This window comes from Dipodomys merriami, unplaced genomic scaffold (assembly GCF_024711535.1).
Source record: "Dipodomys merriami isolate MVZ:Mamm:240054 unplaced genomic scaffold, mDipMer1.0.p SCAF_233, whole genome shotgun sequence".
NCBI classification, from domain to species: Eukaryota; Metazoa; Chordata; class Mammalia; order Rodentia; family Heteromyidae; genus Dipodomys; species Dipodomys merriami.
Window position 1 is genome coordinate 131929 of NW_027203749.1, and position 18163 is coordinate 150091.

Genomic DNA, 18163 nt, shown 5'->3' on the forward strand with positions numbered 1-18163 from the left:
CGCCGCACTCTGCCCAGTTCATTTGCAGAAATGATAACGATGCTCTGCCCAGTCCGTTTGCATAGAGGATGATGAGGCTCCTCCCACCTCATTTGCATAGAGGATAACGATGTCTCATCCACCTCACATGGAGGGTAAGGATGCTCCTCCTGCCCCATGTGCATAGAGGCGGCTGGTGCCCCGCCCATCTCATTTGCATGGAGGACCACGGCACTCTGCCCAGTTCATTTGCATAGAGAAGGATGCTCTGCCCTGTTATTGGCGTCCAGGACGATGCCCCTCCCACCTCATTTGCATAGAGGATACCGCTGCTCTGCCCGCCTGGTCGGCCCCTCGTGGGGCGCTCAGAGGGCGGAATCCGGGGGGCTCTGGGCGGGGGGCTTGCGGGCTTCGGGGAGCCGCAGCAACTCCTGCGTGGGGGCGTGCGTGGGGCGGGCGGGCCGCCCGGCCAGCGGCTCCGTGGCCCCGTGGGGGGCGCCGGTGCAGTTCGCGCGCGCGGCGTGGAAGCCCCGCAGCGTGTTGCGGAAGCCCTCGGCGCTGAAGTAGTACAGCAGCGGGTCCAGCACGCAGTTGGCGCCGGCCAGCAGCACGGTGAGCATGAGCGCGCCCCGCACCTGCGCGCGGGCCCCGGGGCCGGCGGCCAGCAGCTGCGCGCGCAGCAGCCCGTACACGGCCAGCGTGCAGTTGTAGGGCACGAAGCAGAGCAGGAAGATGAGCAGGTTGGCCAGCAGGAGGCGCACCGTCGTGCGGCGGCGCCGGCTCGGGGCGGCCCGGGGCCGGGCCAGGGTCCAGAACACCCGCCCCGACGACGCCAGCACGGCCGCCAGGGGCGCCAGGAAGCCCAGCGCCTCGGCCAGCAGCACCAGCGGCAGCAGGCGGCCCCTCCACAGCTCGTCCCCGAAGCTCTCGAAGCACAGCCGCACGGCCCGGCCCCTGTAGCTGCAGACGGAGGGCGTGTGCACGCGCGCCGCGGGCACGGCGAACACCAGGATCAGGGCCCACACGGCCAGGCACACGCGGCGCGCCACGCGGGGCCGGCGCAGGTGGCGCAGGCGCAGGGGATACGCGATGGCCACGACGCGATCCACGTTGATGAGCATCAAGAAGATGCAGCTGCCGTACATGTTGATCTGGAAGACGGCGCCCGAGAGCTGGCACAGGAGATCGGGGAAGGGCCAGTGGTGGAGGCTGTAATAGGACAGACGGAGGGGCAGCGACAGCGTGAAGAGCAGATCGCTGGCCGCCAGGTTGCACATGTACACGCTGACCACCGAGTGCACGCGCAGGGCCCGCAGAAACACCCAGAGCGCCAGCGCGTTGAGGGGAAGGCCGGCCGCCAGCACCAGGCTGTACACCGCCATGTGCACCCGGTGGGTGGCCCTGTAGTCCCGGCAAGGGGGGAGGGTGCCGTTAGAAGGAAGATCGCTGGAGGAATTGGCCACCAGTGGCGAGCTGGTCCACATCATGGCGGGTGAACAGGAGAGCTAGGCGGGTGGCATCATGGTACATATCCAGAGCTCAGCGTGCAATGCTCCCGGTCACCCAGAGCCTGGGAATTGGGGCGCAGGGGGGCACCAAGGGTTTGCCCAGGGTTGACTCCGGGGCGGGAGGTCATGGTGTCTTCCGCAGTGAAGATCTGGAATTGGAAAAGCAAGTGGAGTTGAGTGAGAGGCGCGTCCCGTGGGGGGCGCCTGTAATCCCAGCTACTCAAGGGCTGAGATTGGAGGATCGTGGTTCCCAAGGCAGCCCGGGCAGACAAGTTCTTAGAATGCTTTTCTCCAATGAACCAGCAAAAAGATGGATGTGGAGATGTGGCTCAAGGGCTGGAACACCAGCCTTGAGCCCAACGAAAGTTGACTGAGAGAGAACTCAAGGCTCTGAGTTCCAGCCCCAGAACTGGCACAAACAAAAACACACTCCGTACCACCTAAGTGTCACTCCTGTCTCAACGCTGCGCTACTTCATCTGTGACCCCCCCCAAAAAAAAATTCATCTTACGCACTGCTAGCTCCCACCTGTCATCCCAGCCACTCAGGAGGCTGAGATCTGAGGATCGTGGTTCAAAGCCAGCCCAGGCAGGAAAGTCCATGAGACTCTGATCTCCAATAAAACACTCAGAAAACCGGAAGTAGAGCTGTGGTTTAAAGTGAGGAGCTCTAAACTTGAGCAAAAGAGCTCAGAATCAACTCCAAACCCTGAATTCAAGCCCCATGTGACACACACACACACTCTCTCTGTCTCTGTCTGTCTCTCTGTCTCTGTCTCTGTCTGTCTGTCTCTGTCTCTGTCTCTCTCTCTCTTACACACACACACAATTTAATCTTTTGGGTTTTCTCTTCTGTGGTTGTTTGTCATGGACTTGAACTCAGGGCCCGAGTTGCTAACCAGCCACAAGGCTGTGATTTTGGCAGATTCCCTCACCTCCACCTCCCCCCCTCCAAATGCTCACAGAGCTTTTAGAAGATTCCAGGCCTGTTCCTGTACCCAACAAAGGCCTTACCTAGCCTACTTTAAATTCTATTAGGAGCCCGATCACACAGAAGTTAGTAAAGAAAACCAAGGGCCAAGATAACAAGTAGCATTTTCCAGCTGTTATCAGCGGCGTTTGCTAAAGTCCACACTCTGAATCCCAGTTCAAAGTCTCAGCCTCATCCCCGCCCTGGAGTGCTCAGCTGGGGTGCAGGATCACTCTGAACCCTCAGTTTCCCCATCTGTCAATGGGGAAGCATACATCGCTGGGTTGGGCGCTGGTGGCTCCCGCCTGTCATCCCAGCTTCTCTGGAGGCTGAGATCGGAGGATCCTGGTTCGAAGCCAGCCCGGGCACACAACACTGGGAGACTGATCTCCAGCCTGCCAACCAAGAGCTTGGATGCAGACGCGTGGCTCAGAAGGGGAGTGCCAGCCTTCAGTGAAAAAGCCCAGGGGATAAGAGCTAGAGAATGTTCTAGAAGGATCCTGTGATGGAGACTTTAGACTGGGAGGGAAGTGAGACCAGGAAATGTCGGAGCGGGCAGACAGTACCAACCACAGCACCTGCTGTCTCTGCAGGCAAAACTGGTAACCACATACACAGGGCCGAGAGAAGGAAATCAGGGGAACGGATGTGGGCTACAGGCCCTCCCCCTCCCCCACAGGAAGTCCCGCCCACCCCAATGTCATAGCTAACTTGTGTGCACGTGAGCGCACACATACGTCTCACCAAAGTGTGCCTTTGTGTGTGTGTGTGTGTGTGTGCCAGCCCTGGCGCAAGGCGGGCGCTCTACCCCTTGAGCCACAGCACCATTACTGGTTTTCTGGTGGTTCATGGGAGATCAGAATCTCATGGACTTTCCTGCCCAGGCTGGCTTTGAACCACAATCCTCAGATCTCAGCCTCCTGAGTAGTCCGGATGAGAGGCGTGAGCCACCGGTGCCCAGCTGCACCGAGCCCTAGGAACACATTTATTTTACTTCCCCCCTTGTCCATTTGAAATGCAGTAGAAGAACCTGCTTCCTTCTTGTTCCAACCACAAAACTGGCAAACTCGACTTTCGAGCACACACAGACGCAAGTATACCTCCTGACACTTTCTCCTTATAAGTACTTAAGCAATGAAGCCGGGCACAGTGGCACCCGCCTTTAGTCCCAGCTATTCAAGTGTCTGAGTGCAAATGGAACTGGAGGTCAGGGATTCCAGACCAGCTTTGCCAACAAAGTGATTCTGTGTTTAAACAAACAAACAAACAAGAACCCACTTTGTTTTGTTTTCAATTCCTTAGAAACTTTGTGTTTCTGTTTCTCAGAGTAGAAGGTAAAGTTCTAGTTGAAAATGAGCACCATGGCCGGGTGCTGTGGCTCCCGCCTGTCATCCCAGCTACTCAGGAGGCTGAGATTTGAGGATTGTGGTTCAAAGCCAGCCTGGGCAGGAATGTCCCTGAGACTCTTATTTCTCCAAGAAACCACTAGAAATCCTGAAGGGGTGCTGTGGCTCAAATGGTAGAGCGCCAGTCTTGAGCTGAAGAGCTCAAAGACAGCGCCCAGGTCCTGAGTTCAAGCCTCACAACTGATAACAACAATAAAAGAATACCAGTTTAATCCTCACTCCACACCCAACCAGTGAGCACACTCATAATTTTGTTATATTTGTTCTATCAAAATGGCAGTGTAATATTCCACAGGTAAAACCAGCTTCGTGGCAGCCGTATGCTTTGAAAGGCCTGTTTACATTGGGTTTTCCATAACAGTTGATTCTATAATTACCATGACCCACGATCACTTTTAACCATTACACGAAGCACCCTACAATTAGGAAACTCAAAGCCGGGCATGGTGGCGCACGCCTGTAACCTTCCTGGAGGAAAGATTTGACGTTTCAGATCAGCCTGGGCAAAGTTTTACTGAGACCTTATTTCAAGGTGGCTCAGTGGTAGAGTGCTCACCTAGCATGCATGAAGCCCTGGGTTCGATTCCTCAGTACCACATGCACAGAAAAGCTAGAGGTGGCGCTGTGGCTCAAGTGGTAGAGCGCCCGCCTTGAGCTGAAGAGCTGAGGGACAGCGCCCAGGCCCTGAGTTCAAGCCCCACGACTGACAAAAAAAAAAAAAGGTCTCCAGACTTTCCTGCCCGGGCTGGCCTTGAACCTCAATCCTCAGATCTCAGCCTCCTGAGTTGCTGGGGTGACAGGCGGGAGCCGCACGGAGCACTGGCAGCTGTGGGGTCCCAGCCTGGTCCCCCAGCCCCCCCACTCCCTTGCACCCCGAAGGTGCTGATGGCAGCGTGGTGTGGCACCGAGCTAGTCCAGATGATGGCAAAGTTGGGAAAAGCTGCCAGAGACGAGGCGGGTGGAAAAGGGAAGTGGAGAAGGTGGATTGGGGAACGGACACTCAACCTGCACCCCAACCCTCCCTGAGGGTAAGGTAGACACAGGGGTGGGGGTGGGGGGGTCATGGAAGAAAGCAGACTGAAAGAAAGCAACGGATGTTTCATTCCACCAAAGAGGACGGGGTCTATGGATGACCACTGAGACTGAGGAATGCATGAGGCCGGGCCCTGCTGCTCACGCCTGTAATCCCGGCTACTCAAGAGACTGAGAAGTCTCACCGTCCCTGCTTTCCTGGGTAGGAATAGTTACACCATTTGTTCACCATTCTATTCAGCAGACTGAGCCTCGTAGCTCCCGCCTGTCATCCCAGCTACGCAGGAGGCTGAGATCTGAGGATCGAGGTTGGAAGCCAGCCTGGGCAGGGAAGTCCATGAGACTCTGATCTTCCAATGAACCACCAGAAAACCAGCAGGGGCGCTGTGGCTCAGGTGGTAGAGCACCAGCCTGGAAGGGACAGCACCCAGGCCCTGAGTTCAAGCCCCATGACCGACCCAAAATAACAAAATAAAAGTCATCGTGGACATTTCTCACATCTGACCTTCCCCAGCTCTCTACCATTGGTGTGTGTGTGTGTGTGTGTGTGTGTGTGTATGTGTGTGTGAACTGGTACTAGGACTTGAACTCAGGGCCCTGGCTGTAACCATTAGCTGTTTCAGCCAGACCTCCACTTCCGGCTTTCTGGTGGCTCCTTGGGGCTGAGCATCTCACGGGCTTTCCTGCTCTGGCTGGCTTTCAACCACCAGCCTCAGCCCTCAGCCCTCCTGGTAGCTGGGATGAGAGGCGTGAGCCACGGCGCCCGGCTCATTGCGTGGCGGTTCCAACCCAGCCCAGGGAAGCCCAGGAGACTCTGCTCTCCAGTGAACTGCCAAAAAACTGGACGTGGAGCGGTGGCTCAAGTGGCAGAGCGCCATCCTTGAAGAAAATAAACGAACCAAAGGGACAGAGCCCGGGCCCTGAGTTCGAATCCCAGTACCAGCACCAAAAAAAGGAAAGAGACCAAAAAAAGAGTTTCGATGGGGAGAGGATCCATCATTTCCGCTCTCCCCACATTCTACAAGAGGGGTGCAACCTCCCTGTGTCTATGGGGGCCCCCACCCCCACCCCATGATCACCCTGGCCTTACCTGAATCCTCTACTGCTCCAAGCTCCATGCTGCACCATTCTGAGCTGAGCTGACCAGGGCTGGTGTGACCTGCTGTAGACCCAGCCTGGGAATGACTGCCACACCTTCCCTAACCTCAGCTCTGTGCCCTGGCTCCCTGAAATTCCCCAACCCCCACAAAGCGCAGGAGAGAGAGAGAGAGAGAGACAGAGAGAGAGAGAGAGAGACAGACAGACAGACAGACAGACAGAGAGACACGGGGGAGGGGGGAGGACAGTGATCTCAGAAAGCTTCACAGACAGACCACAAAAGAAAGCTCCAGAAGCGAGTGTTCAATCCAGCCCCAACTCGCGTCCTGTCACCGACTTCACGTCGGCCGTTCACACCCGCCTGACGTTTCCGGGAACTCTGGCCCGGCACGCCCACCCCAGCCCGGTGACTAACCCACAGCTCCTACCTGTCCCCGCCTGCCCTGCCCTTCCTCTCCAGCCTGCCCTGGAGGCTGAGCCGGGCTCGGCTGCGCCCTCCCTGAGTCCCGGCTCCACCCTGCCCCGCTGGCTGGTGAAGCTGGGAGCTGGCCAGGGGGCTGGGGGGGAGTCCAGAGGATCCAAGTTCAAAGGCAGCCTGGGGAGGAAAATCTGGGAGACTCTGATCTCCAAGGACGCAGCAAAAAGCTGCAGGGGCGCCGTGGCTCAAGTGGTAGAGCGCCAGCCTTGAGCGAAAGAGCTCAGGGACAGCGCCCGGGCTGTGAGTTCAAGCCCCAGGACTAGTGTAGAGACGAAAGCAAGACAGGCCACGGGAGCTCCACGCAAATAAACCGTTTTATAGAAAAGACTTGGCCGGGGTGGGGAGATTTCCCATCAGGCACCGTCCTGGGCCCGGGATGCAGGGCCTGGGCAGGGATGGGGGGGTGGGGGCCCCCCAGCTCAGCCGAACTGGCCCAGGGCTAAGGTGCTGAACTCCTGGCTCCAGCGCAGCACCACCTCCTCGCTCTTGGCCGGCGTCAGCACACTGTACGTCTCGTTCTGCAGACACCGCATGCGTGACACCTACAGCGCAGAGAGGCAGCCGGGCGCCGGTGCGCACACCTGTCATCCCAGCTCTGAGATGTGAGGAGCGCAGGTCCAGGCCAGCCCAGGCAGGAAAGCCCTGAGACTCTCCTCTCCGAGAAGAACAAGCTGGACCTGGCACCGTGGCTCAAGGGGTAGAGCGCCAGCCTGGGGCACAAAGAGACTCAGGGACGGCGCCCGGGGGCCCTGAGTTCAAGCCCCAGGACTGACACACAGTAAAGAGGAACAACAATCCTTCATCTAGGCTGGGCAGGTGGCTCCGTGGTAGAGTGCTCGCCTCACATGCATGAAGCCCTGGGTTCGATTCCTCAGCACCACAGACACAGACAAAGCCAGGAGTGGCGCTGTGGCTCAAGGGGTAGAGCGCCCGCCTTGAGCCAAAGAGGCTCAGGGACAGCGCCCAGGCCCTGAGTTCAAGACCCCAGGCCTGGGAAAACAAAAATCGAGCTCTCAGCCCATCTGAAGGCTCCCGATGCGCATGCGCACGGGTCCAACTTTCCTACTTCTCCCTGTTGTCTAGCTTGCTAGCTCTTCAGAAGGTCAGGCTTGCTCTGGACCTGGGGGGTGTGTGTGGGGCTTCCTGCGGAGGCCCGTCCCCCAGAAACTGCTCCCCGGCACCCCAGGCTCTGGAAGAAGGGAGCCTGGCCTGGAGGCACCTGGGGCGCTGGACGGAGGGGTTGTGAGGGTAGCATAGGAGCTCACCTTTCGACTCTGGTTCCTCATCAGACACTGTTGGCTTTTGAAGGAGCAGTAGTTGGGATACTGGATGTAGTCGGTGTCGCAAATCTACGCCGGGGGAGGGAGGAAGAGGCCCGTCAGGAGCCTGGACGGGAGCTGAGGATCGGGGTTCAAAGCCAGGCTGGGAAGGAAAGGGGCCTGTCCCCGCTCGTGTGTGTGTGTGCTGGACCCGGGGCTCGAACTCGGGGCCGGCTCTGGCCGGGATTCCAGGCGTGCGCGCCCAGCCCGGCTCCCTCCCGGCCGGCTGACCTTGGTGGGGAAGTCCCCGTCCTGGAAGCTGAGGAACTCGGCCTGCAGCCAGCCGGACACGCGCACGTCCTCGCAGCCCTTGGTGGCCAGCCGGGCGCACCAGAAGTCCATGCGCAGGCCGCCGTACAGCTCCAGCCCGTAGAAGCGGCCGCCCTGCCGGGCCCCTGCCTGGGACGCAGCGACGCGTGCGTGGGCCGCGCGCGCCCCCGGCGGCCGCGCCGAGCACTGCGGCGGGGCGGGGCGGCCGGGGACCGGCCACGCCCCCGGGCCCGCTAAGCCACGCCCCCAGCGCGGCCCGGCCCCGCCCCACCAGGGCCTGGCTCCGGCCCCCGGCCCCGCCCCCTGGAGGAACCGGCCCCGCCCCGCGCAGCCCCGCCCTAGGGCCCACCACGCCCCCAGGGCCCGCCCCCGCCCCTCAGCGTAGCCCCGCCCCGACCCCTGGCCACGCCCCGTGCTGCCCCGCCCCCAGCGCGGCCCCGCCCCCAGGGCCCTGCCCGTCCCCCAGCGCGGCCCGGACCCCCGCCCCAGGCCCGCCCCCTGCCAGGCCCCGCCCCCCAGCGCGGCCCCGTCCCACCCCCAGCTCAGCCCGCCCCCCGGCTCCCGGCCCCGCCCCCTGCCCGCCACGCCACGCCCCCTCAGCGCGGCCCCGCCCCACCCCCAGCTCAGCCCGCCCCCTGGCCCCCGGCCCCGCCCCCTGCCCGCCACGCCACGCCCCCTCGGCGCGGCCCCGCCCCACCCCCAGCTCAGCCCGACCCCTGGCCCCCGGCCCCGCCCCTGCCCCCCTCGCTCCCCGCGCGGCCCCGCCCCCCGCGCGGCCCGAGCCATCCGGGTACCTGGGTGCCCACCGACATGCTCTGCGCGGTGAGCAGCATGCTGGTGAAGGGCGTGCGGTGCGAGCTGTCGCACTGCTGGCGCCGCAGGTCGCCCTCCGCCTGGCACTGCTCCAGCTTCAGCGAGCAGAAGGCGCACAGCGCGCACGTGGGCCGGTGGCGCCGCCCGAAGCTGTCGCACACCTGCGGTGGAGAGTGGGGCAGAGGGGCGGGCTGGCGGCGGGGCCGGGGCTGTCAGCGGGGGGATTTGAACTCAGGGCCTGGGCGCTGCCCCTGAGCGCTTCAGCCCAAGGCGGGCGCTCGACCCCTTGAGCCACAGCGCCAGGTCTGGTTTTCTGGGCGTTCCTGGGAGATCAGAGTCTCACGGACTTTCCCACCCGGGCTGGCTTTGAACCGCGATCCTCAGATCTCAGCCTCCTGAGCAGCTGGGATGGCAGGCGGGAGCCACGGGCACCCGGCCTGGGTTTATCTTGTTTGTCAGTGGTGGGTCTTGAACTCAGGGCCTGGGCGCTGTCCCTCAGCTCGTCAGCTCAAGGCTAGCGCTCTACCACTTGAGCCACAGCGCCACTTCTGGCTTTTTCTGCTTCTGTGGTGCTGAGGAATCGAACCCAGGGCCTCATGCATGCGAGGCAAGTGCTCTACCACTGAGCCACCTGCCCAGCCCTGGGTTTTTCTTTTTTAATGTGTGTGTGTGTTCTGCACTAGTTGCAGAGCTTGAATTCAGGGCCTGGGTGCTGTCCCTGAGAGTTTTGGTTCAAATTGGTTCATCTCAAGGTGTAACCCCTCTGTACATTCTATAATATTTTGTTTGGTTGGTCGTGGGGCTTGAACTCAGGGCCTTGGCACTGTCCCTGAGCTCCAGCTCCAGGCTGGTGCTCTACCATCTGAGCCACAGCGCCACTTCTGGCTTTTTCTGCTTATGGGATGCTGAGGAATTGAACCCAGGGCCTCATTCATGCAAGGCGAGCACTGTGTACCACTGAGCCACCTGCCCAGCCCCTATTTTATTTTTATTAATTACTAAAAAAAAAAAAGCTGCGCATCAATAGCTCCCGCCTGTCATCCCAGCTACTGAGGAGGCTGAGATCTGAGGACCATGGTTCAAAGCCAGCCCAGGCAAGAGTCTGTGAGACTCTGATCTCCAATGAACCATTCAGAAAACTGGAAGTGGTGCTGTGGCTCAAGTGGTAGAGCACCAGCCTGGAGCTGGAGCTCAGGGACAGCGCCAAGGCCCTGAGTTCAAGCCCCATAACTGACCAAAATAAAGTCCCATCACTGACAAAAAAGTAAACAAAAAAATATTAAAAAGCCCCCCCCAAATGCCCCAAACTGTGCTATTATAGTAGACGCCCCAATACGTATGGGGAAACTGAGGGCTGGAGAGGTCCAGGAATTGTTTAAAGCCACAGGCGGCTAAGAGCAGGTGAATTGGGTCTGGGTGCTGGTGGCCACACCTGTCACTCAAGAGGCTGAGATCTGAGGATCTGGGTTCAAAGCCAGCCCCGGGTAGGCAAGTCCATGAGACTCTGCTCTCCAACTAACTACCAAAAATAAGCTGGCAATGGAGTTGTGGCTCAAGTGGTCGAGCACCAGACTGGAGGGAAAGACCAAAAATAAAGCTCCAGGACAGAGCGCGCAGGCCCTGAGTTCAAAACCCAGGGCAGACACAGAGCAAAGAATGGTGTGTGTGGGGGGGGCGAGCGGGGTCTGGACGTGTTGTGCGTGCTCACGGGTGGGCAGGCTCCCACGCGAGGGCCGGGGCCCCGCCCAGGACAGACCCCACCCCAGGGGCCTCGGCTTCCCATGGCCACTGCGGTCAGCTCGCTCTCTCCTCTCTCTCCTTTCTTTCCTCTATGTCTCTGACTTTTGTCTGTCTGTCTCTTGTCTGTCTCTCCTGTCTCTGTGCCGGGGGTGGAGTGGGAGGCTGGAGGGAGGAGGCCGGAGGGAGGAGGCCGGAGGAAGGAGGCCGGAGGCCGAGGCCGTGTGGCGGGCTTGGCAGCGTACCGACTTGCCGAAGCCCAGGAGCACTTCCTCTAGGTAGCTCCACGCCCTGGCGGCGGGGGTGACGATGCAGGAGTTCTCCAGAATGGAGTAGCACATCACCAGCAAGGCATCGGTGTGCGGCAGCTGCAGAAGGCTGCAAGGAGACACGTCTCACTGGCCGCGGCCTGGGATGGCGGCGGTGGCGGTGGCCTGGCTTCCTCGGCCTCCCCCCGAGCAGCTTCATCCTCACCACCCACCCGGGGCCCCGGGGGAAAAGGGGACAGATCAGCGCCGGGCGTGGTGGTGGTGGCGCGCTGTGTGAGTCATCCCAGTGGAGGCTGACAGGCCGGAGGTCGGCAAATGGAGGCCCGGCCGGGGAGCCAAAGTGAGGCCGGCTGGGGCAAGCAACGCGGTCTCCAAACACTCAAACAAACAAAGCCGACTCATCAAGGAAGGAGAAAGAACTTTTTCGACATTGTGCCACTTTGGTGGGGGGGGAATAGAGCAGAGGTGGAATCCATGTGGCAGGGACTCCAGGTTTTGGGGAGGGGGGTTCATTCCTTGAGAGCATTCGTCACACGTGGAGGGGGCCGAGGGGAGGGCGGGCGGGGGGGGGTGACACACCAGGCCCAAGACAGGGGCAGGGTGGGGGGGTGGGGGTGATGGGGGGGCTGTGCCCACCGGCGCCCCCTGGTGGCCGGGCAGGGCACGCTCAGGACAGCGAACCTCTTCCTGGCCAGGCCGGGTGGAGGCCAGGGAGGGAGTCAGCCCCGCCGGTACCTGCCAGTGTGGCTTCGCCAGTAGGACTCATCGGAGGCCTCTTTGGTGTCTTCCATTTCCTGGGCCGAGCGGATGAGATCCTGAATGTTCTCCATCATGAGCGGGACCGAGTCCACCTCCCGGACGTGCGGGGTGAAGGACGGCGCGGCGGCCGCCAGAGCCTCGGCCTGGAATTTGCCTTCCGAGTCGCTCTGCAGACTGGACATGCTCTCCAGCGCCTCCTGCGTCCCCACGGCCTCCTGCCTGCCCTCCTCCTCCTCCTCCTCCTCCTCCTCCTGCTCCTCCTCCTCCTCCTCCTGCTCCTCTTCCTCCTCCTCCTCCTCCTCTTCCTGCTCCTCCTCCTCCGCCCCCTCCTCCTCCTCTTCCTCCTCGTTATGCACCCCGTCGGTCTTGTGCTCATGCAACAGTTCCTGCTTATGCGCATCGGCGCCCATTTTGTGACTGTTGGGCTGCTCCTGGCCTCCCAGGGACAAGGACGACTGCAGCAGTTCCTCCACGTTGTTGCTCAGGCGTTCCGGCCACGGCTGGAAGATCTGACGTTCCGTGGCTGCGGCGTGGTCCCACCCACGAAAGAGGAGAGAAAAGACAGACAGACCCTTAGCCGGGAGCTGGTGCGCACGCCTTTAATCCCGGCTACTCAGGACCTGAGATCTGAGGATCACGGTGCAAAGCCAGCCTGGGCAGGAAAGTCCGTGAGACTCTGATCTCCCATGAACCACTAGAAAACTAGAAGTGGCGCTGTGGCTCACGTGGTAGAGCACCCGCCTTGAGCTGAAGAGCTGAGGGACAGCGCCCAGACCCTGAGTTCAAGGCTCAGGGCGAACAAGAACAAAAGAACGAAAGAACGAAAGAAGGAAGGAAGGAAGGAAGGAAGGAAGGAAGGAAGGAAGGAAGGAAGGAAGAAATAGGGCTGGGCAGGTGGCTCAGTGGCAGAGTGCTCGTCTAGCATGCATGAAGCCCTGTGTTCCATTCCTCAGTACCACAGACACAGGGAAAGCCAGAAGTGGCGCTGTGGCTGAGATCTAAGGATTGTGGTTCAAAGCCAGCCTGGGCAGGAAAGTCCATAAGACTCTGATCTCCCATGAACCACCAGAAAACCAGAAGTGGCGCTGTGGCTCAAGTGGTAGAGCGCCCGCCTTGAGCTGAAGAGCTGAGGGATAGTGCCCAGGCCCTGAATTCAAGCTCTATGACCAAAAAAAAAAGCTGGAATGGTGCTGTGGCTCAAGTGGTAGAGTGCCAGCCTTGAGTTAAAAAAGCTGAGGGACAGCGCCCAGGCCCTGAGTTCAAGAACAAAGACTGGCAAAAAGAAAAAAAAAAAAGACATAACACCAAGCTGCAGGATTCCAAGTGTGTTTATCCACAGACATATTTAACAACTGGAAAAAAAAAAAAGAGGACAAAGGAACAGAAAAGACGTCACACTTGTACATAGTTACATATTATTCAACAGCAAAGCAATAACAGCCACAATTAAAAAATAAAACCAAAGCCCAACACTAATGGCTTACACCTGGAATCCAGCTACTCAAGAGGCCGAGATCCAAGGATCACACAGTTCAAAGCCAGCCTGGGCAGGAAAGTCTGCAAGACTCTTCTCTCCAATGAACCCCCAGAAAACCGGGAGTGGTGCTGTGGCTCAAGTGGTAGAGCACCAGCCTTGAGCAAAAGCAGCTCAGGGACACAGCGCCCTGGCCCTGAGTTCAAGCCCCAGGGCTGGCAAACAGAAGAAGTAAAAAATACCTACTATGCACCCGGCCCTAACTTATAACATGCTGTGGGAAGTCAATAGTCAGGCCACTCTGCTTCCAGGCTGGGTATTTTGATAGGATTAGCAGAGGCTGAGCGCCTGATCCCCTAGATTGGAACAGCTTGGCTAAAACCTGCTTGGAGCCTGGCCAGCGTGTGCAGTTCAGAATGAGAAAGCGCGCAGCCACGCCCCCCAGGCCTGTAGTACACACTGGGCTGAACTCAGCTGGGAGACGCTGCGCAGGTACAGTGGGAAAATCAAACAGGGAATCCAGCTGCACCTGCTACACCAGGGCATCATGGGAAAAGATGCCCCTCCAGACAAGACACCACCCCTGCTACAGAAAGAGGTAGAAGAGGTCCAGCGCTGGTGGCTCTCGCTGGCTACTCAGGAGGCTGAGATCTGGGGATGGAAGTTCATTCAAAGCCAGCCTAGCAAGAAAGTCCCTGTGAGACTTTTTGTTTGTTTTGTTGGTCATGGGGCTTGAACTCTAGGCTGGGGCGCTGTCCATGAGCTCTTCAGCTCCAGGTGGGTGCTCTACCACTTGAACCACTGCACCACTTCTGGTTTTCTAGTGGTTTATTGGAGATAAAAATCTCATGGCCTTTTCTGCCTAGGCTGGATTGGAACCTCAATCCTCAGATCTCAGCCTCCTGAGTAGCTGGGATGACAGGTGGGAGCCACCAGTGCCCAGCTCCAATTTTCATTTAAAACCGTAAGCTTGCTTACAACCTTTATGCACGGGCTGGGAAGGTGGCTCAGTGGTAGAGCCCTTGCCTTGCATGCATGAGGCCCTGGGTTCGATTCCTCAGCACCACATAAACAGAAAAAGCCGGAAGTGGCGCTGTGGCTCAATTGGTAGAATGCTAGCCTTGAGCTGAAGAGCTGAGGGACAGCGCCCAGGCCCAGAGTTCTGGCCCCAGGACCAACAACAACAACAAAAAAAACGACGGTGATGACCAGGCTCCCAGACACTTGTGCTGAAATTGGACTGTTATGTGTAACAACTGGCAAGCAGGATTTGCTCCTGGATACAAAGATAAGAGTTCCACTAGTTCTCTGAAAGTTTGTCTCTTCTACAAAGTAACAACTGTTACAGCTATGATCTCAGAAGAAGTCAGTCAGGAAAGGAATCCAGCTGCCATCTGTGATTTGCTGGAAAAAGAATCATTTAGGGGCTGGGCAGGTGGCGCAGTGGTAGAGTGCTCACCTAGCATGCATGAAGCCCTGGGTTCCATTCCTCAGTACCACATCCACAGAAAAAAAAAAGTGGCGCTGTGGTTCAAGTGGTAGAATGCCAGCCTTGAGCAAAAGAAGCTCAGGGACAGCGCCCAGGCCCTGGGTTCAAGACCCTGTTACCCCCCCCCCCAAATCATTTAGCATGCCGACAATTTTAAAGGATTACATTGTTATATAATATAAGTGACAATTTCATATCAGTGACAATGTGTGAAAAACACCTGGAGAGAGAAATTGAAGAAGATGGCTGCCAATGGAAGGAAGCTGTCAGACAGAAGGACAGAACGGAAGGAAAGAAGGAAGGAGGGAGGGAGGAAGGAAGAGAGGGAGGGAAGGAGGGAAAGAAAACAATTGAACAAGAAAACACAAACACCCAAACGAATGTAGCCAGTCAAGGTGGATCACGCCTCTCACCTTTGCTACTCAGGAGACTGAAATTGGGAGGTTGTAACAAAAAGGCCACAAGCTCCCATCTTAACCAATAAAAACAAATAAGGTGCATTGCATGGGAGGATCAGCACCGCCAGTGATCCACGACCACTGCCCACGCTGACCCACAGAGCAAGATCCTAGAACAAACAAAGCACCGAGCACCAGGATCCCAGTTCAAAGCCAGCCTGGGCAGGAAAGTCTGTGAGACTCTGATCTCCAACAAACCACCAAAAAGCCGGAAGCGGCGCTGTGGCTCAGGTGGTTGAGTGCCAACCTTGAGCTGAAGAGCTGAGGGACAGCGCCTAGGCCCCGAGTTCAAGACCCAGGACTGGCTGGAATGGAAAAAAAGGAAAGAAACAGAGACTCCCCCACTTCTTCGGTCATGGAGCCCCCTCCAAGGCCTTGGACCCTGTACCCCAAATGCAGAGGCCGGTCACCTGTGGCCCGGGAGGCGGAGGGGGAGCCGGTGGTGGTGGATGGGGGTTCCATGGGCGATTCCACCTCCTTGAGTGTGTTGGGCGAGAGGATGGAGACCGGCTGGGAACAGCGCACTCTCTGCAGGAAGGGAAGAGAGCTGGGAAGGGTTCCGCAGTGGGTGGGCCTTCCTGCCCTGGGACCCCTCCGTCCCCACCCCCACGGCTCCCGGATGGGGATGGAGGTCTGGGGAAGTAGTGTCTGTCTGTGTCACACTGTGGAACTGTGTGCTGGTTCCTGGGCTTGCCACACCTGCTAGGCGCTCTACCGCTTGAGCCATGCCTCCAGCCTGACCTTTTGCTGATTGGTCTCTGGAATTTGTTTCTTTCTTATAGTCAGTGCTGGGGCTTGAACTCAGGGCCTGGGCGCTGTCCCTGAGCTTCTTTGGCTCAAGGCGAGCGCTCTACTGCTGCTTTTGTTTGAGCACTTTTTTTTACAGGGAAGAGTCTCATGCACTTTCTGGCCAGGGGCTGGCTTTGAACCGCGATCCTACAGATCTCAGCCTCCTGAGTAGCCGGGATGACAGGCGGGAGCCACTGCACAGGCCTGTGTCTGATGGACTGGATTCTATCCTGGGGTGAAGGCAGGGAGGCGGGAGCTACAGGGGGGGTCCAGGGCTCCCCCCTGCCCCCAGGGGGCCGCTCCCCGCGTGACCCGCCGCCCTCGAACCCCTGGAACCTCACCTTGGCATAGTACACGTGGTTGGAGCAACGATACTGCGTGAACTGGCAGAAGGATTCGAACCAGGAGGCGTAGGGGAGGTCGGAGCAGACGGCGCCTGGGGCAGGGAGGCGGGGGTGGGGGGGGGTGGGGGTGGGGAAGAGAGTGAGGCAGGGGCGGGGCCGCCTGCCCCTCCCTCGCCCCGCCCCCGGCCCCGCCCCTCCTCCCTCGCCCCGCCCCTCATCCAGCCCAGCCCCGCCCCTCCTCCCTCGCCCCGCCCCCGGACCCCAGCCACGCCCCTCCTCCCTCGCCCCGCCCCCGGACCCCAGCCATGCCCCTCCTCCCGCACCACGCCCCCTCTCCAGTCTTGCCCCGCCCCACCAGGCCCCGCCCTCGCCCCGCCAGGCCCCGCCCCTCCTCCCTCACCCCGCCCTCGGACCCCAGCCACGCCCCTCCTCCCTCGCCCCGCCCCGCCAGGCCCCGCCCTCCTCTCCCGCCCCGCCCCGCCCTCGCCCCGCCAGGCCCCGCCCTCCTCTCCAGCCCCGCCCCACCCTCGCCCCGCCAGGCCCCGCCCTCCTCTCCCGCCCCGCCCTCCCGCCAGGCCCCGCCCTCCTCTTCCGCCCTCCCGCCAGGCCCCGCCCTCCTCTCCCGCCCCGCCCCGCCCTCGCCCCGCCAGGCCCCGCCCCTCCTCCCTCACCACGCCCCCTCTCCAGTCTCGCCCCGCCCCGCCAGGCCCCGCCCTCTTCTCCTGCCCCGCCCCGCCCTCGCCCCGCCAGGCCCCGCCCTCCTCTCCAGCCCGCCCCGCCCTCGCCCCGCCAGGCCCCGCCCTCCTCTCCAGCCCCGCCCTCGGCCCGCCAGGCCCCGCCCTCCTCTCCAGCCCCGCCCTCGGCCCGCCAGGCCCCGCCCTCCTCTCCCGCCCTCCCGCCAGGCCCCGCCCTCCTCTCCAGCCCCGCCCTCGGCCCGCCAGGCCCCGCCCTCCTCTCCAGCCCCGCCCTCGCCCCGCCAGGCCCCGCCCTCCTCTCCCGCCCCGCCCCGCCCTCGGCCCGCCAGGCCCCGCCCTCACCGTCCGGCACCAGCCCGTGGTTCTCGTACTGGTCCAGCTGCACCAGCGTGGGGTTGCGGCAGCCGTGCGTGGCGCGCAGGCGGCACGTGGTCTCCGCCTTCCACGTGGGCGTCAGCAGCGCGAAGAAGCGCTCGTACTCGGCGGGGGACAGCGGGCTCCCGGGCGTGGCCGTGGACGCCGCGTCCGGGGCCGCGGCCGACAGCAGCGCTGGGTGGGGGCGGGGCACGCGTGGATGGACGGGCGAACCCCCAAATCCTGCCCCGCCCCGCGAGCAGAGCGGGCCGTGCACCCCGACGCCCAGGACGCACGGGGGGCCCAGGGCGGAGCCCCCACGAGAGAGGCCGCGTGGGACCCAGGGCCGGAGGTTTGGGGGTGCAGAGGGGACGATGTGGACGGGACGGGGCCTCACCTTTCAGGAGGGCGAGGAAGACGCGGGCTGCGAGCCACCCCATGTCGCCCCGAGACCACCTGCGTGTTCGGGGGTCGGCGGGAGCCGTCGGGCGTCATAAAGGCCAAGTGAGGGGCGGGGCTCCGCGGGGGCGGGGCCTGGAGGGGCGGGGCCTGCACCGGGGAGGGGCGGGGCCGGGCGAGGAGCAGGGCCTGATGGGGCGAGGCCTGGAGGGGCGGGGCCTGCACCGGGGAGGGGGTGGGTGACGGGCAGGGCCTGATGGGGGCGGGGCCTGGCATGGGGCCGGGCGAGGGGCGGGGCCGGGCGAGGAGCAGGGCCTGATGGGGCGAGGCCTGGAGGGGCGGGGCCTGCACCGGGGAGGGGGTGGGTGACGGGCAGGGCCTGATGGGGGCGGGGCCTGGCATGGGGCCGGGCGAGGGGCGGGGCCGGGCGAGGAGCAGGGCCTGATGGGGCGAGGCCTGGAGGGGCGGGGCCTGCACCGGGGAGGGGGTGGGTGACGGGCAGGGCCTGATGGGGGCGGGGCCTG

The 18163-nt window shown here is 61.2% G+C and overlaps 2 protein-coding genes across 2 annotated transcripts; both read right to left on the bottom strand.

Annotated features, from left to right (window-relative positions):
- Positions 1–344: 344 nt before the first annotated feature.
- LOC138835269 (lysophosphatidic acid receptor 5-like) lies at positions 345–6321 on the bottom strand. The gene is made up of 2 exons (XM_070033838.1): positions 5985–6321; positions 345–1636 (listed from the first exon to the last, which is right to left on the bottom strand). Exon 2 carries the CDS (start codon positions 1464–1466, stop codon positions 345–347), a length of 1122 nt encoding a protein of 373 aa, XP_069889939.1. The 5' UTR covers positions 1467–1636; positions 5985–6321.
- Positions 6322–6766: 445 nt separating this feature from the next.
- Positions 6767–17701, bottom strand: LOC138835249 (acrosin-binding protein-like). Its single transcript, XM_070033824.1, has 11 exons — positions 17638–17701; positions 17229–17435; positions 16189–16283; positions 15469–15586; positions 11994–12160; positions 11614–11909; positions 10855–10987; positions 8854–9033; positions 8021–8188; positions 7736–7819; positions 6767–7012 (listed from the first exon to the last, which is right to left on the bottom strand). Exons 1-11 carry the CDS (start codon positions 17678–17680, stop codon positions 6890–6892), a joined length of 1614 nt encoding a protein of 537 aa, XP_069889925.1. The 5' UTR covers positions 17681–17701; the 3' UTR covers positions 6767–6889.
- Positions 17702–18163: the final 462 nt, after the last annotated feature.